The sequence below is a fragment of the Salvia hispanica genome, chromosome 5, assembly GCF_023119035.1.
Source record: "Salvia hispanica cultivar TCC Black 2014 chromosome 5, UniMelb_Shisp_WGS_1.0, whole genome shotgun sequence".
NCBI classification, from domain to species: Eukaryota; Viridiplantae; Streptophyta; class Magnoliopsida; order Lamiales; family Lamiaceae; genus Salvia; species Salvia hispanica.
The window spans coordinates 5,114,797-5,140,416 of record NC_062969.1 but is presented as its reverse complement, the minus strand read 5'-3'; the positions used below and the strand labels follow the sequence as shown (position 1 = coordinate 5,140,416).

The 25,620-nt window shown below is 37.3% G+C and overlaps 3 protein-coding genes and 1 long non-coding RNA gene across 4 annotated transcripts; 3 read left to right on the top strand and 1 right to left on the bottom strand.

Annotated features, from left to right (window-relative positions):
* Window positions 1-1,254: 1,254 nt before the first annotated feature.
* Window positions 1,255-6,756, bottom strand: LOC125188789 (ERAD-associated E3 ubiquitin-protein ligase component HRD3A-like). Its single transcript, XM_048085844.1, has 6 exons — window positions 6,158-6,756; window positions 3,822-4,313; window positions 3,468-3,683; window positions 2,902-3,225; window positions 2,504-2,746; window positions 1,255-1,766 (listed from the first exon to the last, which is right to left on the bottom strand). Exons 1-6 carry the CDS (start codon window positions 6,704-6,706, stop codon window positions 1,551-1,553), a joined length of 2,040 nt encoding a protein of 679 aa, XP_047941801.1. The 5' UTR covers window positions 6,707-6,756; the 3' UTR covers window positions 1,255-1,550.
* Window positions 6,757-7,449: 693 nt separating this feature from the next.
* On the top strand, window positions 7,450-11,424 carry LOC125186427. The gene is made up of 3 exons (XR_007170444.1): window positions 7,450-7,562; window positions 7,655-7,780; window positions 11,220-11,424. It is a non-coding gene; the product is annotated as an uncharacterized LOC125186427 (long non-coding RNA).
* A 6,667-nt stretch (window positions 11,425-18,091) lies between these two features.
* On the top strand, window positions 18,092-22,679 carry LOC125188551 (zinc finger protein VAR3, chloroplastic). The gene is made up of 6 exons (XM_048085481.1): window positions 18,092-18,619; window positions 18,711-18,828; window positions 18,946-19,304; window positions 20,441-20,569; window positions 22,139-22,237; window positions 22,325-22,679. The coding sequence occupies exons 1-6, from the start codon at window positions 18,243-18,245 to the stop codon at window positions 22,431-22,433; spliced, it is 1,191 nt and encodes a 396-aa protein (XP_047941438.1). The 5' UTR covers window positions 18,092-18,242; the 3' UTR covers window positions 22,434-22,679.
* Window positions 22,680-22,835: 156 nt separating this feature from the next.
* Window positions 22,836-24,341, top strand: LOC125188552 (peptidyl-prolyl cis-trans isomerase FKBP17-2, chloroplastic). The gene is made up of 3 exons (XM_048085482.1): window positions 22,836-23,188; window positions 23,703-23,747; window positions 23,861-24,341. Exons 1-3 carry the CDS (start codon window positions 22,947-22,949, stop codon window positions 24,207-24,209), a joined length of 636 nt encoding a protein of 211 aa, XP_047941439.1. The 5' UTR covers window positions 22,836-22,946; the 3' UTR covers window positions 24,210-24,341.
* The last annotated feature ends 1,279 nt before the right edge of the window (window positions 24,342-25,620 follow it).

Genomic DNA, 25,620 nt, shown 5'->3' with positions numbered 1-25,620 from the left:
CAAATTTATTTACACAAAAACTAAACATGCCTTACATGTTTACTCTCATACAAAGTTAAATACAATATCCCAAAACAAATGTTGGCATTTTTTCACTGTGTCAAAAAAGGTATGAGGGTATATGTATTTATACATTCCATATTTGTGTAAATATCGGAAAAGGTAGTATTACCATAATTTGATTCATCAAATTATTAAAAGTATGGTAGTGACATTGTGAAGAAAATAAGTGGTAATTAAAATTTGGAATGATTGTCGATGTAATATCATTATAAAGTAGAAACCACAGTAAATGATAGTACTCGATTACCTCCTCTTCCATGAAGAATGCTCGACCTATTTGTGTACTAAAGCATATTTGGTAGGATAGATAATTCATCTAGAGATAAATTCAATGAACAAAAATGACATTTTGTATGGTACATGGTATATAATTATATGATACTAGTATGAACTAGAAAACACGCATGAAACCATTTTCAACGCCATAAGTTGCGACAAAAATAAGAAATCTACTGGAAATATATAGTAAAATATACTCCCTCCGTCCCCTATTACTTAACATGGTTTGACCCGGCACGAGTTTTAAGAAATGTAATGGAAAGTGTGTTGAAAAAATTGGTGGGACGTGGATCCTACTTTTAAAGTATTAGTTTTATAATAAATGTGAGTAGGAATGAGTTAGTGGAATATGAGGTCCACTACCAAAAATGGAAAAAGTGAAGTGTGTCAAGTAATGGGGAACGGACAAACTGTGTCAAGTAATGGGGGACGAAGAGAGTATCGTTAAACAGAAACATAGAAAGCTTAGAATGACATCTTTCATCCCCAAAAGGGTTATCCAATTTATACATTTTATGTTATTTTATTTAAACATTAACTAGGACTACAAGATCTTTAAAAACTGATACTGTGTAGCAAATGAAGTTTAAAACACCCTTCCGTAGATGCAACAAAATAAATTATCAACTTATTCACAATATGCAACAAACAGAGCTTCTACACACCTCACCCATAACAAATTCTCACTAACTTAATAATATCAACAGAAGTTAAGAAGAAGTTAAGAATCCTGGCCTAAATAATCTTACCTAATGAGTAATGTCCCAACCCTCGTTAGCTTAAAGGTAAAACTGCAAAAGGCAAAACCGTAAAGCAAAAACAAGCCAATTATTCAAAGGAACTTATGGCAATACACAATTACGGAATGAATATTTTTCATCGAGTTCAAAGAGTAACGCGACAAACAATGCATAGCAAAATATCTCATTTCTTTCCTTTTTCTTGGTAATTTATTGATAGTGACCTTAAATAAGAATATCTATCTGCTGGGTTATATTCTTCTAAAGCTAGATTCTATGTTCGTTTCCACCCACCTCTCCTCTATTTTACAACAAAGCACAAGAAAAAGAAATTCCTCTGTGACCAAGCTCATGCACAATCAAACTCCTATACATTTTCCTGCAAAAGAATCAGGCACTTCTGGGCCAGAAAAAAAAACACATCCCACCCTTCCTTTTTTTACACACACGAGATCTCGTGTAACAAGTTCAATTGATTAGAGGTGCAGCCTGTTCACCGGGCTGCTGATGTGGGGGTATGTCACCGACAGCAGCATGTCTCCTTTGCCGCTCCCTTAAGTAAAGAACTGTAAGGAGGCAGACGAAGAGCGTCAGAATTGTTGCATTGCCTTCCTCCATGATCACGTTCTCCACCCAAGCCTCCACTTTTGGATAAAATTCCGGGAGAGAATCAATCATACCAACCTGAAGAAACACAGTCGCCAAACAAAAAATTAGGCACATTAAAGAATATCCATCATTCTTTTCATTAAAGAAATATATAAAAATAAAACCAATACTTCATTTCTCTTCCCAATAGAATCAAAAGCTATGATCACATATAATCTAATTCTAGAAAGGAAAAGATATGTATACAAAACAGCGCATCCATGCACAAAACAGAAGAGCCGACATAAGTACACTTGACTCATAAGCCTCACTGGATTACGGAACTAAAAGTTTTAAATTCAAAAAATAAATGCAGGCAGTAAAGAGTAAATCCAGTAAAACAACACAATCCAAGGATATTGGCAACGGAAAGTTATGCATGCTCATTATGTAACCAATGCTGCTTACTGATATTAACCAACATTTAATCATATTACAAAATACTCACTTTTTGCCGAAATCAAAACTTAGTTATCCATGATAAACCAAAAAAAGAAGAATTTTGTATTTTCCGAGATTGAACTGCCAAGATCACCTTGCACTAACGACAGCACAAAAAATCATGCAAGAAAAAATAGTTTTTACCAAAACCATAACTTATATATCCATGGTACAACCAGAAAAGAATAATTAGGAAAAGAGGGGGGGTACTCAAATTGATGTCATTATAAATCGATCTGTATGTAACTAGAAGACATGAAGCCAAGTTCAGTTCCACTTCCACATCACAGGCCAATATGAAACAAGGAGAGATAAAAGTTGATAAGACTCACTAGGAAACTGTTGGCATGATTTCTTCTAATCCACAGACCAGCAAGGGCAAGGGATACAGGTAACTTTGCAGCAGGATCAACTTCTAAGGCTTGATCATAGTAACGCTTGGCAAGGTGAAGATCCAGCGGTAGTCCCAACCCATGCTCATGCATGTATCCGAGGTTGAACATGGCCTGTGCGTTGGACTGAGATTTAGCATGCATATAAGCTTCAGCAGCACGATCAAAATCCCGTTCTGTACCCTATAGTGTACAAGAGTGAGGAAAAGTGTCAATGACCTCTCGAAAGCCCCACAGATGCATATATCTTAAGAAATAAGATGTCCAAGGAGTATCACAACATTAACCAATAATCACTTATTATCGACATATATAGAATGTCAAATGCCATTACATACTCGGCCATAGTAATATGCATCCCCTATCAGCAAAGCAGCGTGTTCATTCCCCTGCTCGGAAGCTCGCCACCATAGAACATGAGCACGTTGATGCCTTTCAGCATCCGTGCAGTGCCCAGACACACCCATGCACATACTGCGTTCCCCATACTTGTCCAAAATCCAAGCAGCATTACTTTGTGCGACCTCATACCCTATCTCTGCCATTCTTGAATACAAAAGGAATGCTTTGCCAATATCACCTTTCAGATATGATTCCAGTGCCCATCTAGACAACGAACTCCATGGCCCACGCTCTGCAACTAGTTTGTACAGAGCTGTTGCCTGAAATAAGTGCAGAATATAATTACTATAGGCACCAAAAGAACTTGGTACGTGTGAAAAGAAAAAGACGATGCACTCAAGAAGTGGAAGGGAGATGTAGTCCACCACGAAGGATAATGTAGAAATTGAAGAACTACTGCAAATCAGGCACTAAAAGTTTCTTCAATATTGTCATAAGGTGATCCAAGAAAGATAACCATACTTTAGATTAGGATGAGAGGAAGCATATTCTTAATTCTTACCATATGAAGATTCTTCTTGAGACCCACACCAGTATGAAACATCTTTGCTAATTGGTAGAATGCTTTCGGCTGACCAGCATTAGCAGCCAGTGCAAAGTACTTGGTTGCTATCTTCAAGTCCCGCTTAACCCCAAGTCCTTTTAAATACATCACACCAAGGTTGTAGAACCCACAAGGTTCATCATTCTCAGCAGCTTTATCAAAGTATTCTTTTGCCTGTGACAGAAGTTTGGAACATAAATAACATGTCAGAGCTCTCTGTGACTGCGTGATAGACAGGGAAAGATTGGAAGAATGACCTAAATATGAACAGAAGGCAAACAGGAGAAACAGTGAACTACAATTACACAATACCTTGGTGTAGTTCTTTTTCTCCACTCCATAACCCTTTACATATAAATACCCCATGCCATTGTAAGCTGAATAAAGTTGTTGTCTTGATGCCAGGGTTAGCCATTCTAAAGCCTTAGTATAGTTACGTTCAACCCCAGCACCTCTGGCATATATCTCCCCAAGAAGTTCCATTGACCTAGGCTCTCCCTTCTCTACCGCCTTTGAGAACCACCGTAATGCCTTAGCATGATCACGCCTCACACCCCTCAACCCAAAGTAGTAAAATATTCCAATTTTGTACATAGCACCTGCATTGCCTTTTTGAGCCTGATATTCCAAAATCTGGAAATCTTCATCATCCTCTCCTCTGGACTTTCTGAGAGCTTCTTTATTTTCCTCAGCGCCAGTGTGGATTCTGACAGGTTCAATAACAGGTGAATCCTTTGAAATAAGAAAACTATTCACTGCTACCTCAGCCAGTTCAGCATACAGTTTAACTGCTTTTTCATGCATCTGCAACAAAATAAACATGGATTAAAACAACAACATAAAGTTTACACTATGACTTCCATTAATTTTTTTTTCTACCTCATTTCTGGTTTGTTCTTTATTGAGAAAAAAAGGTTCTCTTTTTAATTCATTAATCATTATATATCTTCCTCCAAGACAACTCATGATTTCTGGAATGGATTACTCTTTCCATGACTTGGTTTGACAAGTCTCAAAGCTTATTTGTCAAAATTTCGAACAAAAAGATATGGTCCAATCACTTCTGAGTTCAATTATACTTTGAATTGTTATCCTAGAATAAAGTACAAAGCACAAAACTTTAAGACAACCAATTCTAAAATCCTAAAGGAACATACTTTCTGCTTTGTGCCTAAAAAATTAAAATTCTTTAGTCCACAAGTTGAAACTAAAGCAGAAAGCAGTTGAAATACTATCAAAAGAGGATAATCATGAATCACAATTGTCCCTGTTTTTTATTGAAACTAAAATGTTTAAATTAAAAAAATACAATATCATTTCTGCAATTGAAACATCAGGACTTATAGAAGCGTACATCATGCCATCACCTCTATTTACATTCTGCAATGTCATTGTGTCATCATCAAGTAAAATTATTGGGAAAATAAAAAAAACTCAACACATCAAGAATACTCCAGCAGTCTTTAATTATTTCATCTATGGAATATTAACTATTCCAATTTCCAACTGAGCAACCCTTCTTTGACCTGTCTGTAACCATTCTGGGTCTGGATATAAATATCTTCCTAGACTTCAAGAACTACTTCCCTATTACCAATAATATGTCAATTAATAGCACTGAAGCTCTATACTACAAGGATAAACTATAGACACCTGAAATTCAGGCAAGATGTAATTCCGCAGTCATTAAGTTGTCAATACGTAACCAGCATGGATACATCAGGTAGTTTTGCTACACATTGTACACAATGAACTCTCTATAGATAGTAAGTACATCTCCAATTTAAGTGGTCTCAACTTAACCACTTAACATCTTATAACATAATTTAATACTACTGGTCTAAACACCTGCAATAGTACATGACTAGGTCAATATGGACTCGAGCAACTTTCTTGCTCAGGTAGAGGGATCAGGTTTTTAATCCTTACAAACTGTAAGCGAGTACATTATAAGCAGATTATCATCTATGTCATTTAATAGGAGACCGAGAAGATAAATTCCAGTTTCTTCAGTTGTACAAGTAAAAAAATGACAGGAAACAGACATATTTGAAATGTTCAATTAAACATTCCCGATTCCTCCCGACTAGAGTACTTTCGTACATACACAAGATGAGGTGCATTTTTTACATGCCCCTACATATACCCCTTCTATTCATCTACCAAATATATAGGTGTATATACCATCCCAACATCTCCAACCTCCTAACCTCTACAAGTGGTCAAACTATTAATGTTTCTTGTTGACTTAATACTTATGCATTACACCGATTATTGCCCACTGGATATCAGGAAATGAAAGGTTGGAACTATCTCATCTCATTCTGGTCTAGAGGCTTCTCTCTGACAAGACATTGATTCTTACATCACTACATTCCAATAGAGCTTCTCCCAAATGAATATATGATGTTTACAAAGTAAAGGCTAACTTCCAGGTCATCCCTCGATATCTAAGCCTGATCTTTTATGCATAAAGTCATCAACAGACAAAGAAGTTTCTACTCGTCCTTCATAAGATTTACTACTCCATAACTTACCAGCAGGGCAAAAACACAATAATCTTATCATGACTACAACAATCATCCATAGCTCTGGAAGCAATATTTCAACAAATTACGTAAAAATTAAAAACAGAATGGACATCTTACTTCTTGGCGATAGTAAGTGTATGCCAATGCCATCTTAGACTGCATATTTCCGCCCTGCGCAGCAAAATAGTGCTGCAAGAATGCTTTAGCGTCGCTCCTCTCCCTCCCAATCCCCATGCTATACAAAAACCCCATCACCGACTGGCCATGCGGATGCCCCATAGTAGAAGCCGTCTCGATCTCTGCCACCGCCTCCTCAATAACCCTAAAATCCCCTCTGCTCGCCGCCTCTACCAATTTGCTCACCCCGCTATAGTAAATTACCTCGTCGCCATCATTAGGGCTGGGGATTTTGGAGTTGGGATCAGGCTCGAAAAGCGGGGACCAGGAGCCGGGATCGAGGACCCAGTCTGGCATAGATTCGGAATCGGAGAATTCATCGAAATCGGAAACGTCGTCGGGCAGATTCGCCGCCGCCGCCGCCGCGGCGGGGTCCGATAGATCGTCCTGAGAGAGGACGAGGACGAATGGGCGGGCGAGAGTGGCGGCGGGCAGGAGGCTGAGAAGCAGAAGAGCGCAGCTCAGATGCTGGGTTTTCCGGTAGAACATTTCCGAACACCAAGTAGTACTTTGGGCTTTGCGAATTGTTCCTATTCTCTGTTTTGGATGTCGATGGAATATGGAGAAAAATTTATGTAGAGGTTTTCCACGTCAATGTTGTTTCTGTCCGCCAATAAGGATGTGACATGTCATCAAACACAGTCACGCCCTAATTTTTGCAGCTCCATATTCTTGGAAAGTTTAGATTCTTTAGCCGATGAAGGAGATAAAGATTACTCACAGCAATAGCATCCGCAGTAGTGGACGAACGCACCCTTAGCCATAGTCTAGCGGCTCGGGTGTCGCGTTCGTCCGCTATTGGAGTCGGCAAACGGGACGGACGAATGCGTAGTGGACGAGCGGTCGCCCGCGGTTGGAGGGCGTTAGCCGATCGCTTGTCCGCTATTGTGCGTTCGCGATCGGCGAGCTCATTTTTCCCTTTTTTTTAATTCCAACTCTATATATACGACTCGTTACACTTCATTTCATTTGCACCACTTATGTTAACAAGTTTGAATCCCATTAAGGGTACGTTTGATGCCATTCAATAGCCCTGAAAAGAGCTTCATTTCTTAATTATTCCAATGTTTGATACCAATTTGCTTTTTCTCAAAGCCCACTAAACTACACTCGGCCAGCAAAAAGCCCGATGAACAATAATAGCTTTCACCCGATAACTTTTCCAAAAAAAATGCTATGATTATATTCTGCATTCAAAATATTTGCTATAAAAAATTCATCTTTCCAAAAAGAACCTTCTTCTTCTCTACGCCACTTTCATCTCTTCTCAAGCTGCTTCTGGTTCCCAAAATTCAAGCTCTTTTGTTGGATGAAAGCAACAAACAACACTGGACGAAAACACGAGGTTGGATTCTATCTAAATTCAGCTCTGTTAGACCTCAATTTTTGCACGAGAGATTTGATGCGAAGCTTCTTGCCCTAATTTTTGTTTAGCAGATTCACACCATAGAACACGAACTCTGAAAGGAAATTAACTTCAGCCCTAATTTTCAAGGACGAAGCTACAAGTTGGAAGAAGTTTCTTTCTTCTTGTCGCCTTCTGCAACGTTCTGAGTTGCATAGGTAAAAGCTTCACTTCCTGTCAATTCTTACAATTTCTGAGTATGTGTTCATAATAATTCCCTACACGATTTTGTATGGCCTTCTTTGTGCTATAATTTACCTCTCTGAGGAGAAATCAACTTCAGCCCTAATTTTCAACGACAATTTTTTTTTTGTATGGCCTTATCTGTGCTCTCTATCTCCAGAAGAGAGGAGCGGTGCTCTCTCTGAGGTCTACTATTTTTTGCACGGTTCATTGATAGCAATGAATCGACAATTGTTTTTTTGTTTCTCATTTTTAGGCAGATGAATTTTCTCAATTTCTCAATTTTAGGCAGAGGAATTTTCTCAATTGTTATAATGTGTAGTCATGAAATATCCATATATGAATGTTTCTTCTATTTGTGCAGTTGAGTTTGAAATAGCTGTGTGATAAAAAGAATCTTAGTTACTTGCAATGAGTACACAGTTCTTGTCGAACGAGGAATTATTTTTGTTGATTCAGGACATCATTCGTACACACCAACAACAAACCTCTATCATTCTCCATGAGTTTTTCCAACTAAACAATGTCAGTAGGCGGTCGAGCTCAAGCAATCCACGACGTTTGTTTTCTCGTTTAGACCGCATCCCCACCCAAGTGAAGCGTTTAAATAGATTAGTAGGTGTCACTGCCCGTTCTTGCTTAGATAATTTGCGTATGGATCGTAATTGTTTTGGGAGGCTTTGTATACTTTTTAGAGAACGAGCTGGGTTGGAAGATGGAGCGTTTGTTAAAGTGGAAGAGCAAGTAGTAATTTTCTTATGCGTACTAGCACACCATAAAAAAACAGGGTAGTTAGGTTTGAATTTTGGCGCTCCGGGCATACGGTTTCACACTATGTACATGTAGTCCTCAACGCCATCATAAAGATTCATGCTCTATTTGTTGTGAAGCCTACTCCAGTACCAGCTGATTGTGTCGACAATAGGTGGAAATGGTACATGCAATTAGGATTATTAATCTTGCACATACCCACCTTATAATTGTATTAATCCTTTCTATGTGTTTGTTCTGTGTGTCTTGTAGGGCTGTTTGGTGCTTTAGATGGCACATATATCTCTGTGCGGGTAGACATGGCTGAAAAACCAAGATATCGAACTAGTAAAGGGCATATAGCGACAAACACTCTGGATGCATGCACTAGAGACATGCGTTTTACATATGTATTGTCGGGGTGGGAGGAGTCGGCTGGTGATGCACGAGTCCTACGTGACGCTGTGACATGCGACTCTGGACTTAAAGTACCTAGATGTATCACTTCTAGTCAGTTAAAAATAATTCTAGTTTTCACTTGTGTTTATCACATAGTACTTCCTAAACAAGGGTATACATTCTACTAACCATTTCAAATTTACTTGTAGATAACTATTATCTATATGACAATGGATATGCGAATAGTGAAGGATTTTTAACACCCTATAAAGGAGTTACATACCACCTAAAAGAATGGGGTCCAAACACTGAGAGGCCCAACAATCCTCGTGAAATATTTTGTTAGAGTTTGTATACTAGAAATCACGTTTCGAGTGATTGAATACTGTAAAACTCTTATTTTATTTTCCAATAAATAAAACAGATTATTTTTTGTCATAATGTTGTTATGTTTTACATTTAATAGATGTTAATGCATGTTTAAATGTATAAGTTAACTTAACAAAGTCTAAGTCTTTGTTTTAGTAGACCGGTTGTGGGCGTCGTCCACATTAAGGTAATACGGTCAGTTCTAAACAAAGAAAAATATGAATTTCACAACCTAGTTGGAATTTGACTATCCAACGAGAAAGGTTGCAATGGCAATCCGCGTATTTCTAAGCCTTACTGAAATAAGATGGCATTGGTGTGGTATAGCACCGAACGGATCTAACAGCAAGACTTGCCTTAGGCTATCTACTGAAAGGCGAGGTCTTGATAAATATTTATTTCTTAATCAATGTAGGTTAGCATTGAGCATACGGTATTGATTATGCACTGCTTTGACTTATCAAATGGTGCGGGTTTTTCGTAACCCAATTATCTTGATATATTGGGTAGTGGTGATCAATATCTAGCGGTGCTAGGATTGCTATTATATTGAATCGTGCGCGAGGTGAGTCTCGTTTGATAATGTCCTCAAGAGGAGCGCGAAACAAGGTTTTATTATTCGGAACCTAGCTAGTTGGAGTGTGATTACTCTATGAATAATAAATAAGCGTTTCATGCTAAGTCCACTCTTGGAATTAATAAGAAGTTAATTAATTAAGTCAATAACAGACAATAATTAATTAATGGACATTTTAATCTTAAGCGCAGGAAATGAAAGTTAAACGGAAACCCGGATTACTTGTAATTTCGGATTTGGATGGGGAGAGTTCAATATTACTTCTGTAGTGGCTGCTCGTAGTATTCCAATTATAACTTATATTAAATTGTGGGTTCAATTTAATTAGTAAAAAGTAAATTGGATTAGCCTATATCCAAAACCTTCCATAGATCCCTGTCTGTGCCCAAAAGGAACTTAATATAAATAGGAGAATAAAGGAGACAGAAATAACACAATTTTCATTATTGTATTTTTCAAAAATTTCAGCTTCCCCAGCTGTAGGAATTTTCGAATTCCTCTCCTATTCCAAAAAGGATTTCTTCTGTCTTCTTTATTTAAGTCCTAGTATTCTAGTAAGATCAACCCACACTGATATTGGGATACAGTTCGGGAACCAGAGAGAAGATTTGTGGTCTAGTACTCAAAGCATCACGTGGAGAAGAAGCTAGCCATCTTCAATTCTTTGGAGAATTATTTAGGTATTTTTCTGCTCCGTAGAAAAGCATGTTTTAGGTTTCAATATTCTTAAAGCATGATTAATTCAAGTTATGAGCATGATACATGTGATAATTACGCGAATAGGTTTTGTCTAAATAATCTGCTAAATAGATCTGATTATTATGTGATTGTTATTTATGCGAACGCTTCCGCTGCCAGTTCCATCATATTTAACATGCGGCATACGAGTGCAAGAAATGTTATTGAAAGGGCATTTGCGGTACTTAAAATGCGCTGGGGGATTCTCCGCAGCTCATCATTCTACCCGATAAAAATACAAATTAGGATGATTATGGCTTGTTTTCTGCTACATAATTACATTCGAGGTGAGATGACTGTAGATCCAATCGAGGAGTTAGTTGACAACAATGTGAACGACATTGGATTGCAAGAGGAGCATGACAATTCAGTGTATGTAGATTCTATTGAACCAACGCCTCTATGGAATGACCTACGGGATCAAATTGCTGCTGAAATGTGGGTGCGTGGGGCATATTTATTTGTAGTGTTGATAAGCATATCCCCTGTTTTTTTACATGCACAATATATACACATTTGCTACCAATGTCCATCTTTAAATCAATTTGTGACAAATATATTGTATATCGTATTCGATACAGGATGAAGTCCCACGGAGTTCATGATCGGCATGATGCCCCACAGTGCCGATGTGGGCAAGGGAAGATGGTGGTTCGATGTAGCGGGAAATTTTCCAATAACCCTGGCCGTTACTTTGCATATTGGCTTTTGCATTTTAGTTTCTACTAACTTATGTATCTAAGTGATGTTGATCCACAAACATTAAAGCTATTTTTGACAGCTTCAGCAGCTTTATTTATCATATTTGTATTAGTTTTGATGCTAAAACTTTGTCATTGTATTGCATATGTTATGCAATTGGATGGTTAGTATAGCTCGACTCACAGTTTTAGAATTCTGGTTTCACACTCAATTTTGGTTTGTGTTGATGTTTTGGCAGTCTTAACACTTCATCTCTCCATATGAGTGTTCTTGTTTTCAGAAAAAGATGAATTGACCATCATAGATTTATTATTTCCTGTTTCAGCTTTCAAAATTTATTCACACACTCATAGCGATAACTTCCAGATTGTGGCTATTTATGTTCAGTCTCCGGATAAAAAAAGTATTTGCATGATTTCAAAACTTGTTGTTTTGATATGAACTTGATTTTCTCCTCTTCATTCCAGTAAAGCTATGCTGAGATGATGATTGAATTCTTGATGGATATTGTAGAATGTGGGATAGTACCTTCAAATTGTGCAGTGCCATATATAAGAATACAATCACCTTGGCTTGAATTATCAGCTTTGTAGCCTTTCCATCATTCATGACTTGTCATCTATTAGCACATGTAGCTACTCTACCGTGAGTTTTGTATTGTGGCGTCTTTTTCCTCCAGTTGTGAAGCCTTTTCAAGTTAAAGACTACTCTACGGATACATCCAAAACTAGGCAAGTCATATTTCACAAAAATTACATTGATTCGTCAAGTCGAGTCTCAACAAATCCATAGAGTTGTCCCTCAATCCAAAGTTTATCAATGATGTCCATGTTTTGAATAATAAGAAAATCAGTGTACCTTTGAAGTGATAAATGACAATTTTACATAAGCTTTATTAAAGTGTTTCTAAAAAATTCTTATACTCCCTCTGTCCCATTAAAAATGAAACGTTTTCCTTTTTGGTCTATCCCATTAAAAATGAAATGTTTCTAAAAATGGAAACAATACTCTCTCTACTTTTTCTTCTCTCTTACTTTACTCTCTCTTCATTAACTCACAAAACAACACTACATAAAATTTCGTGCCAAAAAACAAATGTTGCATATTTAATGGGACGGAGAGAGTAATATTTTATGAAGTAAAAAGCATGAAAGTAAAGAAACTTTAACTGTGTAATACTTGGCTTTTCTATAGCTAGGTGTCAGCATATCCTCAGACATGGTTTTGAAGCACAATATTTATCCATGCCAATAATTAGTGATTTAAAATCAAAGTTAGAATAATTTTCATGTTGAATTATTCTGTACTTAATTTCATCCTTTTAGATATATAAATATGGAGTAATGTTTGTCAATTATTCGATATACACTCATCCAAATTCAAAGAAAAATATTAGCTCCTACTTGGTATGGATCCCACTAAAGCTCAACATGAGTATTTCTACCATGGTGGGTGGACACCTGAAATGGATAGCATAATACTCAGTAGTATTCCGAGAGAGAAGCAAGCGCATAATTTTGTGGGCACTGTCCCTCATGTGGAGTTCTTGTACGAGGCTGAGGCAACTCTTGAAGAGGATATTGGTGTGCAAGTCAATAGGGATGACATCTACAATCGTATGCTATTTCTGGAACGTCGTTATCGGGCCTTCAAAGGACTTGTTGAGCATGCAGGTACAAGGTGAGATAAGCCAACGAATAAGGTCTTTGCTTCAGAGAAAACATGGACTGCTATTTTGAAGGTGCAATACAATTACTTTTTGTGTTTGAACCATCTCACATTATAATGTATTAGTTTTTGTCATATGACCTTTGTTATATCTTTTGGCTGACGAATTTCTTGGAGCATACACTATTGATGGCGAACCCGAATACGAGCAAATGCAAATGTGGTTTGGTGGTGAAGGTTTAAAGCTGGAAAATAATGAAGAAGTCATCACCATTTCCGACACCACTTTGGAAGCTGATTTTGATGACACAACCCGTTTGGGTAAAGCACACCTTCGTGGGCAATCTTCTTCAGCAGCTGGTAAACAAAAGGGTAAGATGAATCCACGCAAGCTTTTCGACGGTGTCGGAAATGCCTCTGACCGCGAATCTACTAATGGCAAAGGAACAACTAGATCATCAGCTACTTCGTGTGCTTCATCTAGCCCGAATGCACCTTGGCGTCTTTCGTATGAATGAAATCAATGTCCAACATGCAACTTTCCATATGTAATATTAGGATATCCATTTGGATAATAAGTCACTATGACATGCTATTTTCTTATGCATATGTGTGTAATGTGGATGTTGTAAGATATGTACTCGTATTTGAATGTAAGATTTCTGGACTCATGAACTTCTAAAAGTAGAATGTAAGCAATTCCACTATAATGACTATTCTTAGTGCTTCTTACATCTTTGTAACTAGTACCATTTATGCTCCTATGTTCTCTCCTGCAGCAACTTGAGTTGAATTCACCTAAGAGAAGATCATGGCTTTATATATTCCTTTGAAAGAAGTTTGTGTATTCTTTAATTTACATCACTTTGCTGGGTGTTGAAGGCATGATTTAATTTCGTAAAATAATGTCTTAATGCCACATGATTATTGCTTTCATTTGAGCCAAATATGCTGGTCTGCTTATGGCTGGAAAGTGTTGTAAATGATGTTTTTCTTAAATTATCCTCACAGATACCAGCTGGTTTGCTTAGGCTGATTTCCCATGTTAAACTATTGGAACAGTTGTTTTCAATCTCTACCACTAAGATGATTCCTTATGCTTCTATCTCTAGTGCAACACATAGTTCAAGTTTTACTTTATCTCATAGATTCCGTATATTGCTATACCTAGAGTTAGTAACATGTTTGTGTTGTTCCTCAAAATAAGGGAGGATGAACTCTTTAAGCTATCACAAGCTTCGAACAGCTGAAAAAGTCCGAGCCACTGACAGAACGCATAGAAAAGCTACTGATTATGAGTCCAAACTTGCAATCCTCTATGGTGGGAGCATGAACATGAGCAAGTTACAATAAGATCTTGATGCCATTAGAAAAGAAGCTCAGGTAAATGCCAAATAACATTCATGATGCTTATAAATGTTTCCTAGCAAATACTCTTCTCTCTAGTGATTGTATCTATGGCAAAAAGCCACTGCTGCAAGTTGCAAACAAGTAATGTGATCAACTATCTACAATGTCATCAATAATTTTCAGATTATAGTAGATGTTAAATGCTGAACACCAAAAATAGTAGATGCTAAATACAGATCATATATTACCCAAAATAATTGGAGTTGGAGGATTACAGATCTAAATTATGTAATTATATCAACTCCAACAAAAATTGAATGCCAATGTTTTAGGCTTACACACCAAAAGCTAAACATACATCTACATAGACAATGGAGTTAGAGGATTACAGATTCCTACCCACCAAATAGTTTTAGGATTACACATAAAAAGCAAATTACCATTACCAGAACACATTCTTATCACACAAAACAATATTTGATCATCACCTACATCCTTGATCAAGTGTGCTTCTCCAACATACGCACCACATACGTATGACGAAAAGCTTTAGGAAGAGACATGAACAAGTCCAAGCGTTGCACCTTCTGAAGAATTATCCCAGCGCCATCGAGCTGCTGCCCAAGAGTGAGGCCTTGAATATCTCTGAAAATTGCAAAAACTTCCTTCCTTGATTTGCTAACATCAAACTCATAGCCAATCCTATTGGTTAACTTATCAAGCCTTGAGTTAATGTCTTCATTACTTTTAGCAAGCATCTCCAGAAGGATATCAGACCTATCAATGACCTTACGCTTCTTGTTCTTTTTCTTAGCTGACTGAGTTTCGGTTTCGTGATTAGTGCCACTTGCACTTTGATCCAGGTCTTGAGGAGAGTTCTTATTTTGTGGATTAGCACCAGAAGGTGCACCAGTACTTGCAACATACTCACTGTCTCCACTTTCATGGTTTGGGATACCATTCGGGGCAACTTCTTTAGACATATTAGCCCTGTTGCAGTAGTGCCTATAGCACGATCTTTTCCAAAGATCTCCTTCCATGCATCCCACATAGGCCATGACTTGAAACGCATGTTGCAGGTTTCCTTATCCGCCTAACACCACAATAGTAAACAACGAAATTTGATCAAATGTTATTTACTGTCCATGTTATAATTTCAACGAAAAAATATAGCATTCACATAACCATCACGATACATACCCTAATGATTTGTTCCCACTGGTCATTGTCACAGTCAAACTTGTAGTCATTATGCAGGTTGAAGCCTACACCGCTTCGCCCGAGGATTCCACAAAGAGAGTTGTAGCTTTTTTTCCATTGGGAAATCTTGGATGTGATATGGGGGCTTGCCTTCAAGTCAGTTCGAGGGAATTCACGCTTCAACGCCTCTATAATACGAGACAGGTAGCCACCACGGAACCGTTATCCGCTTTCCATCCATTGACAACGTGACAGCAGCACCTCTTCTTCACGAGGAGACCAGCTTCTACGAGTACGATCAATCGTCAGTTTGAGTGCCGCCCTCCCCTTGTTTAGGCCTACATCAATTATAATCATAACACATCGAAGCCCCAGGCATGCTACTAACCAAATCATGTATAAAAGGGAAGTTCAAAACTAACTAACCATTTTGAGTCTGATCTGGATCGTCATTGTCACAGGATATGTAGGAGTCTTCCATGGTTAACGAACTTACAAGAAAGTTAAAATGTTGAGGGTCATACTTGGTTTTATTTTATTGCACAAACACAACTTTTTCTGAATGTTGTTATACTTTGACTCTTTGAGATGGATGAAAGAATGTATACATTAGTGAGAATTTGATAGAAATACGATAGAGATATTAACATAACAACTAGAAGAGACATACAAGTGCAATACATATCAGAAGGTGAAAGAGACATACAAGTCCGATACAAATCAAACTCCATTAATTCAGTCACAATTCAACCAAAATATTACAAGGTGTGTCAGCTTAACAAACTATACACAAAAACATATTTTACTCAAGTGACATCAAGCTTTGGTCAAAATTTAACCAAATTATATTTTACTCGTGTGACATCAAGCTTCGAAAAATTGTACATTGTATATACTCCAATATTTCTTCATACTTCTCAATTTTTTCCCTAACCAATTTTTGACATCTAGTTTAGATGAGTTACTTCAATATTCAAGAAAATATTCAGCAAAACTTGTAGGAAGAAGAGAAGAGTGAAATACCTGTTGGTAAACCTCTTGATTTCTCAGATTTGTCCGCCGCTGGAGTGAAGAGTTGGGAATGTCGGCTGTGCTTATTTTGTCTCCCGCTTATGTTGATCTAGGGTTGTGAAGGGTAAATTGGAGCCACAACAAAAAAGCGAGTGTAAATTAGGGAATATACTATCATGAATAAATTCTCCCACTTGTATCAAACGCATGTTAGCAATTCTGAAATATATTCAGAATTGTATCAAACGTGTGTATATAAACATACTCTAAAAAATATGGATTCTTTTCATAAATATATTCTAACTTTTCAGCTTCTATTATAGGCTATCAAACATACCCTAAGCGGCAACATTAGAAAGCTATCCACCAATGGATTATAGCACAGTAGACGACGCGGAGTTGTGGTGACTTTGAGACCACGAGTGCAAACTACACCATCCGTTGGAATACTTTCGGCCTTATTACGCAATCCCAATCGAGCAGAATTAATCGTATTAAGGGCGGGTTCATAACACTTGTGATGAAACAAAAAAAAGAGATAAGAAACAGGATTGATTGGATTTCAAAGCTTTAAGTTATTTACGACATTCTAAACAACAAAAATCCGGACCCCCCACTTCTAGTGATACAAAACCTAGAAGTACAAGGATTAGTTAAGACCAACGACGCAAAATACGTAGAAGGATATATCGGCAAAAAAGTCAAGAGCATTTAGATCCATACCTGTAAAAAATAATGGAGACATTTTTACATACAATTACTTGTATATTAAACCTAGTGTGGTTGAGTGACATGAAGCTCAGTTCTTTATTAATCAAAATTATAAGGGATCGATCTCTATCTTTGGATATAAAATAGTCTTAAATCATTGGGTCAACTGTCACATCTTTCGAAGTATTTACAAATCAACACATAGAATTGTCATTGGGCCACCAATAAATAACCTTAAATCCTTGGGTCAACTGTTTTATCTTTCGAAGTACTTGCAAATCAAAACAGAGAATTGTCTCAAGTCTGCTAGTGAATACCCTTGGCCTAATAATAAAAAAATTAGTACTAAGGAAAGATACTGGTATTAAAAAAATAATAACCCTTTGTTATCATGGATTAATTATCACTCGTGAAAAATTCGAAAGCTTAGAGGACACTTCGGTGGACAAGCCTCTTTTTTTTTTCACAGCCACAAAAAATTGTCCACATCAAAAAAAAAAAAAACTTGTCCATAGCAATAGTGGACACGCCCAAGCCATAAATCACATTATTTTATCAATTATTGACACAAATCACATTATATTATCACAATTCAGAATATTTTATCACAAAAAATCGAAAAAAATTAGTTTTCCGGCCACCGCAGCCGCCGGCGCCCCACAATAGGGAGCCGCGGGCAAAGCCGGGGCCCTACCCCAGCCGACTACCCACCGGTGGCCTGCTGATGTGTCCACCTCAATAGGGAGCCGCCGCGGAGTCGGCTGCCGCCCAGGCTCCCCCATGTGGATGCTCTTAAAACCCTCATTTCAAACGTTAAACTAAAACCCTTAGCCCCCAAACAACATCCTCTGTATTCTTCCGCCAGAAACTCCATCAAAATCTTAAGACTAAAACCCTAACAAAATCTCATGATTCGCAACCATACATTCTAAGAACAACAGACGGATTAAGAAGAACAAAAAATGGCGGCTTCAAGATTATTTATCTTTCTAGGCAACTCAATCCTCCGCCATCCTCGCAGTTTTTCACAACCCCCACTCCTGAAATTGAACATACCATGCCTTCCCCATTCCCTCCGCATCAAGCGCTGCATCTCCTCCGCTGTCACGCTCGAATCCGAGACTCCTGCTCTCTCCGATGATGCGATTTCTGCCCACCCGTGGCCGGAATGGGTTAATTTTATCGACCAATTGAAGGTCAAAGGATACATTACTCAGAACGCCGGAGCTTCGGAAAACGGCGGCAGTACAGATGAAGAGAGTGCTGCTGTCTACAAGGAGTTGACGTTGGTCAAGGACGCGTGTATGAGCTTTGCGCGTGACCGTTTCGACATTTTCAAGTAGCTCCTTTTTTCCTTGGCCTATCAATTCGTTATGGCTATGTAAGTAGTGTGTTGAAGAGTATATTTCGTTATGGTTTTCACTTTTCAGGTTGTTGCGGACTTCAGATATTCAAGCGATAGTAGAGCAAGGATGTCCTAGTGTCTTCAGAAAACCGGTTAACTCCGCTAAAAGGTTGAGGGCACATCTACAAATTGATGAAGGAGATGTAAGTTTATACTTGTGATATGTAAGTTTTTGTTTATTCGGGAAAAAATTGAGGGAATCAGTACTTTTAAAGAGGATTTATCATTTATGTTTTGGTCTGGAATATGGATGATTGCAGGTGTGCAGTTCCTGCAGTCTTCGCAGTTCATGTGATAGAGCATATGTTTTGCTAACTGAAACTGAAGCTGCTGCACGTACAGTAGATGTAGTTCGTATGTTAATGAGTTTTGCATTAGACCCACTTGTTGTTTCTGGAGAAGTAGAAGATAAACCCGCAGGTAGGGAGCTTGTCGAATCATCAGCTAGGAGATTGCTCTCAGAGTTGGTCGAGCTTAGCGAAACACCTGCTGACCCTGAACTTCCAAAGCCTGCCTCTGTAGTCCATCAAAAAAAGAAGCAGTTGCAGTTTGATGATTCACCAGATACTGGAAGCTCTAAAAGTATAGATATGAAACCAGGAGATTGGGTGTGCACTGAGTAAGAACTAAGGAGAAACGTTATATTCTGAATTTTTTTTAATCACTTTTGCTTAGTATAATAATTTTTTAACTGTTTGGTTTCTTGTGTCTCAGTTTGCATTAACTGATAAATTTATCCAAGTGTAGACATTCTTTGTTGCACATATTTGTCAAGTCAAGTATTAGTACTAGCCGATGATACCATAAAATTTCTAGAACTGTACCAGTTTTGTTAACTACTTTCAAAAGAACTGGTTGAACCTCTCTGATGTGGTTTTTCTGTATGCTCTTGATACTACAATCGCTATCATACATTAGAGACTACACTGATTAGTTCCTGTTCTTCTGATGAAACTAGTGCCGATGTAGATTATTGAGTTATTTGTGTTAAGTTAATTTGCTTATAACCTACTGAACTTTCAACACTTTTTTTTTTTTCATACCTAGTTTAAAATCTGCCTGTAGGTTACACAACTATTGATTTTATCTTAATTTGCAACCATAGAAGACTCTGGTCAACGTTCATGCCAACATGGATAGCTCGGAAATTGACGTGGGAAAGTATCCGATGCAGTGGCGTCATTTTATTTATCATTGATCATTCCATGCCAATTTTCTGTCTATCCATGTCAGCACAACCATCAACCAGAATCTTTTATGGTTGCAAAATCAGATGAATGCAATGGTTGAATAATTTACAAGCAGATTTTAAAGTATGCAAAACCAAAAAGTTCTTTTTATATAATACTTCTTCTGGTTTTAACATAGTTTCAGTTTTTTGTTCTATTCCAATCTATTGGTGGCTAAAGGTTCTTCTTGTCACCATATTAGTCTCTTATGTGTTTGGAGTTTGGAATGTTGACATCGTTATGAGTTCATCTTTCGGTGGGGTCAGTTGTAAATAGGTCATTTGTAATGTCTAACAGTTCTCTTCTGCTGTGTATTCTTAAAGTTTCAACTAAGTGATACATTGATATATTCTTCCTGCTGTTCTCTATGTGTTTTGGTTGGTGAACTTCCTGTCCGGAAGCATTTGAGTTTACTTTGGCAATTCTGATTGCATTTACCACAATCTACCAACAGCTATTCTCACTAATTCTTCAAAAATATTGAAATCCCTAGCATAACATCATTGTACATACCTATCAATTTCAGGTGCAATTTCATGAACTTTGCTAGAAATATACGCTGTCTCAAGTGTAAAGCAATTGGACCCAAGGGCAGCAGCATGTCTACAGGTAGAGGTGGTGTTGAAATGAAAAAGGGTGATTGGAATTGCGCTCAGTAAGTCCTAAGTTTCTGCTTCCTTGATTCCAAATTGATGATTTGATTATCTAATTTGGCCATACTGGTTATATTTTATAATCTTACAAACTTGACTACTGTTTCTGCTAGAAATTGTGAACTATGTATTATGTTTGTAGTTTGTACATCATACGTTGTGCATATCTGTCATCATAAAAGACAATGTGCAATGATTTGGAGTGGTAATTATATGTGGAGTCATGCATGTGCCCGAATTGGGATGCAAATGAATGAAACTCGCATTAGCTATGCGAAGCTTGACCCTGTAAAACTTATTTAATGAGGCATAACAAGATTAACAAACTCTGTATTCACAAGATTTGGCTCGTCAAGCTTAGAGCTGGTTCGTCAGTCTGCTTGAGATTGAGCAATATATGTAGGTAAGCACTATTAGAATTAAATTATAGTTTTTGTAGATATACCTTACAAAGAGAACTGATTTTGTATTTATTCTTACCTAAACTGTATAGTTAATTTTTTGAATGATTGATGAATATTTTAATTTAGTATGTTATGTATTAAGCTCAGCTGAGTTTGGACTTGGCTTAATAATGAGTTCAGCCAAGCTACTTGGCTTGGCTTGGCTCAATTTGGCTAAAACCTTACCGCAATACTATGGTTATGAACTAATCCAGTAAAACCAAATGTTTAGCTGAATCGTTAGTATGAATCAGAAATATTAAGGCAAGGGCCTTTATGGAAGCTGCCCTGTTTCACGGGTATTATGTATTGACACTTTTTATGCAGCAAAAAGCTCAGTTGGGATACCCATTATGGTGTCTGGATTGTCTTAATGTTTTGTATCATTATATGGTAGTTTTCATGCAATCGATGTTTTGGTATGTCGACGGGATGATCTCGTCATATGGCTCATGCATTAACTTTTTGTATTCCGATGCCTTCTATGCCTTCCAATTGCACTAAATTGATTTAAAAGTTATAGTGCTTGCTGCTCTGCATGGGGGCCTTGGGGCCAATAAGATATGGTAGATTTGGTTCGATGCAGAAATTAGATGGTTTTAATTTATAGAAATTTAAAAATGATAGATTTGGTGAAGGGTTCTAAAAGATAAATTTAAGCCGGAGTTAAATTCATATGTGGTGCTTGGTTGGCAAATGGCAAGGGGATCCCTCCTGAATTACTTTAATTGATGTTCCGAATAGATTGATTGACAAGGCAAAGGTGATGTCACTACTGAAAGGTTTAATTATTGGCGCTGACTATGATACTTCACACAAAAATCTTGATTTAAGGGAATCTAGTCTTGGTTGTTAAAGATTCTTGGCATCTTGGGCTGAGAGTTAAACCCCGTCCTCCAATAGATGATGGTGGATTCTGGTTAATGGTCATGTTTTCGACAAGAATAATTGAATAGGTCAGGTTTGGGATGCCTTTGTGAATAATGCGTCAGCCTACCCCAACCAGATTTGCTGCCCCTGGAATAAGCTTTACAGTGCATTACATTGTTATCTTGCTAGTCAATTTTTGGGTGCTTGGGTATCACTCTTTTGGCTGGTGGTTTAATTTTCTGTCTTCCTGTGATTCAGATGTTCCTTTATGAACTTCGCAAGCAACAGGCAGTGTTTCCGTTGTCAAGGACCACGTCCCCCGAGGCAACTAAAACCTGGGGACTGGGAGTGCTCCAAGTAAGTCCAGTCTATTGCAAGTGCATATTTAGCCTAGTGTTTTGATCGATGAGGTTGATTTGTAATGCGTTGCTTTCCTATGTGCAGCTGCGATTTCATGAATTTTAGCCGTAACACCGTCTGCAAGTCATGCAGGCGTGAACGCCCCCTGGGTTCTGCAATGGAAGATGATTTATACACAAGGAAGCCTTACTAAGTCTAGTTTAGAATTGCCAAAGCAGAATACAACTGCTGAAGATGGTTTGTGTTCTTGGTTCCAAGGTGATATATATTCCTGCAAGGTTTACGTTGGTGGTCTTCAGATAGTCTTAATCACCATATTTTCTTCTATGGATTTATTATGTGATGTAACAACAGATTAGTCTTTCCCAAAAGAAATACTAGTACTATAGTTGAAAGAGAAGCTACTGAAATGGAACGACCAGCTTCTGTTTGCTCTGCCCTTCCTTACGCTGAGGGTTTTCGAGTACCCTTTGTTTTAATAGTTGAGCTATTAAGTTATATCATTATTTAACCCAAATTCGTATTTATATAAAAATACTATGTTAGTACTATTAGTTTCGTGCTATTTGGTTTCACAAAAGCCTCAATACTCAATAGTCCAAAAATCCTCATGATATTAAGATAAGGCAGGGCCATATATATAGACTCCCAAGTTACATAAATATTCATCATTCATTTCATATCCAAAATTTTGCGAAGGTAAAAAATGGCTTCCTACTTTTCGTGTCCACCATTTCTATCACTCCCAAAAACAAGAGGCAATTACTACTCTACAACTTCACAATCAGTACTTCCCTCCCCAACTCAGCATGTCATCTGTGCAAACTCAGCAGAGCCCGCGGAGCCAACTGAATGGATTGCTTCGACGTTGACGAGGCGGTCCGGCATCGGCGCGGGTCTTGCTTTTCTCGCTGCTGGAGTCGTTTCTCAACAATCACAACGCACAAGGTATGATTCCAGTTTTCTTAATTCAACACTTCACAACACTGCATTTGATAACCGTCTATACATTCACAACACTGCATTTACGGTTATTTACACTAATTTATTTAACTTTTCCTACTATTTTCTTATTGTACGTGCCAACTTACAAATTAACGTATAAATTACTCTATTTTATTTTATTTTATTTTGCAGAATGTGTGTGTTCTGATGAAAAATTAATGTGGAAAGGGATGGAACATGCGGAGTCATTTTATTTATGGCCAATTATGTCATGTTTCTGTTTCGACTATATATTCCAATAAATAGATATGCAAAACAAGAAAGAAGTAAAAATTTGGTAATAGTAATGCAGTTCAGTAGTACTCAAATTAAGATAATTTTTTAAATCAATTTCGATTCAACCAAGAAATTCACTTGTTAATTAGCCATCTCTCGTAAAGGGATTTTTTTTTTCACGGGAGAGAAACTAGAACACTTTGGTAATTGATGGTTCAATTTGTTTTGGGTCATTTTGCAGAGATGTTGAGAAGGAAGAAGAGGTCGTATTGCCAAACGGCATAAGGTACACAATATTTTCTTGTGTTAATGTTATGATTCCTTGATCAATAAAACTTAGACATGACATTAGAGACATATACATTTTGACACTCAACGAAGACGTTTTTGATAAGTTAGGTATTATGACGTGAGAGTGGGAGGCGGTTCTAGTCCGCGGAGAGGGGAGTTGGTGGTGATCAATGCGAAGGGAAGGGTGCAAGGCAGCGGAGAGGTGTTTATGGACAGATGTGAAAATAGAGCAATGGGTGTTGTGTTGGGGTCAAGGCCTTATGGTAGAGGCATGTGTGAAGGTTTGGAATATGCATTCAGAGACATGAAAGTAGGCGGGAAAAGGAGAGTGATCGTTCCACCAAATCTGGGGTTCGGAGAAGAAGGTGCCGATATGGGTGAAGCTCTCCAAATTCCTCCCTCAGCCACCCTTGAATATGTCGTTGAACTTCACAATGTTTTGAGTGCACCGGCCTGATATACAACTCATACATATATCTACATTTCTTGTACTTGTTCAAGAGGGGCAATGCTATTTGTTTGTTTGTTTTTGTACATTGAAACAAGGGTATGTCAACAAGTAAAATATGACAAACATAATTGATGTTCATATTGTTCCATCCTAAAATCAATTAGCCTATGAGACTAATATCCTTAAAACTTGACTAATATCCGTCAAAGTTCAAACCTTAGTCTGGATATATTGTTGCGTGCTAGGCTTGCTGAATTGAAGTTCATATGGTTCCATCTTAAATTCAATTGGTCTATAAGACTTATATCCCTCAAACTTGAAACTTATTTCTTGGGTCAATAATTTTTAAAAGGGCATGATATGTTGTTGTTTGGATCAATCATTTTTTTTAGTTTCAATCTAGATATACAGTTAGTTAAATTTGACCTATAGTTGGTGACTTGCACTAATACAATGATAGAAGTCCATAGATATCCATCTTAAAATCCTTTGGTGATAGAGGATAAATCCATGAAATTTATATAATAATTTCAATTCTCGCTTTATATTAATATGAGATATTGTTATAATTATTTTAATTTCATTTGCCGAGACATAACATAACTCAAACCACGTAAATATCATGTACTCCGTATGTGCTTTTATCCTATCCAAATATATTGTAATATTGAGCTGTCATCATCTTCAGCACACTTACACATCATTGCTTTAAAATATTTTCTGTAAGCGTTTACTATTGAAGAATTTAATACTACTGACTAAGCAATAATTCAACTAAGTGCTCAAATTGATTTTTAGTAAGACAATATTTAACATTTCAATAGTCATTTATTACTGAATGAATCCTCTCATTGATAAGTGATAATTTGACCAAGTGTTGAAAATTGAAATTGATTTTTCAGTACTAAATTTTATTACCGATATACTGTCAAATATCCGACTACTATTATAACAGGAAGAGTCAAATCCTTTTCAAAAGGTTTCAAATTGTGTATATTGCACTAACCCTTGCAAGAGACCAACGACCAGTTTATTTTAGGATCCGTTTCAAGGTAGATAATTCATCTATTTTAGAGTTTGTTCTTATCATATTTTGTTTATTTATCTTCTTATTAATGTAAATGTGCCCAAGCAATATATACTTAAAATAAAGTACTAAGTAATTTGTTTATGAAATAATAATAAATAAATACTCCCCTGTTCCAAGCTACTTGCTCCATATTCCATTTCTTATTATCCTAAACTACATGTTCTAGTTTTTTACTCCCTCCGTCCCGGATAATTTGGGTCACTTTGACCGGGCACGAGTTTTAAAAATTATAATGAAAAGTGAGTTGAAAAAGTTAGTGGAATGTGGGTCTTACCTTTATATATTAGTTTTATAATAAAATGTGAGTAGGAATAAGTTAGTGGAATA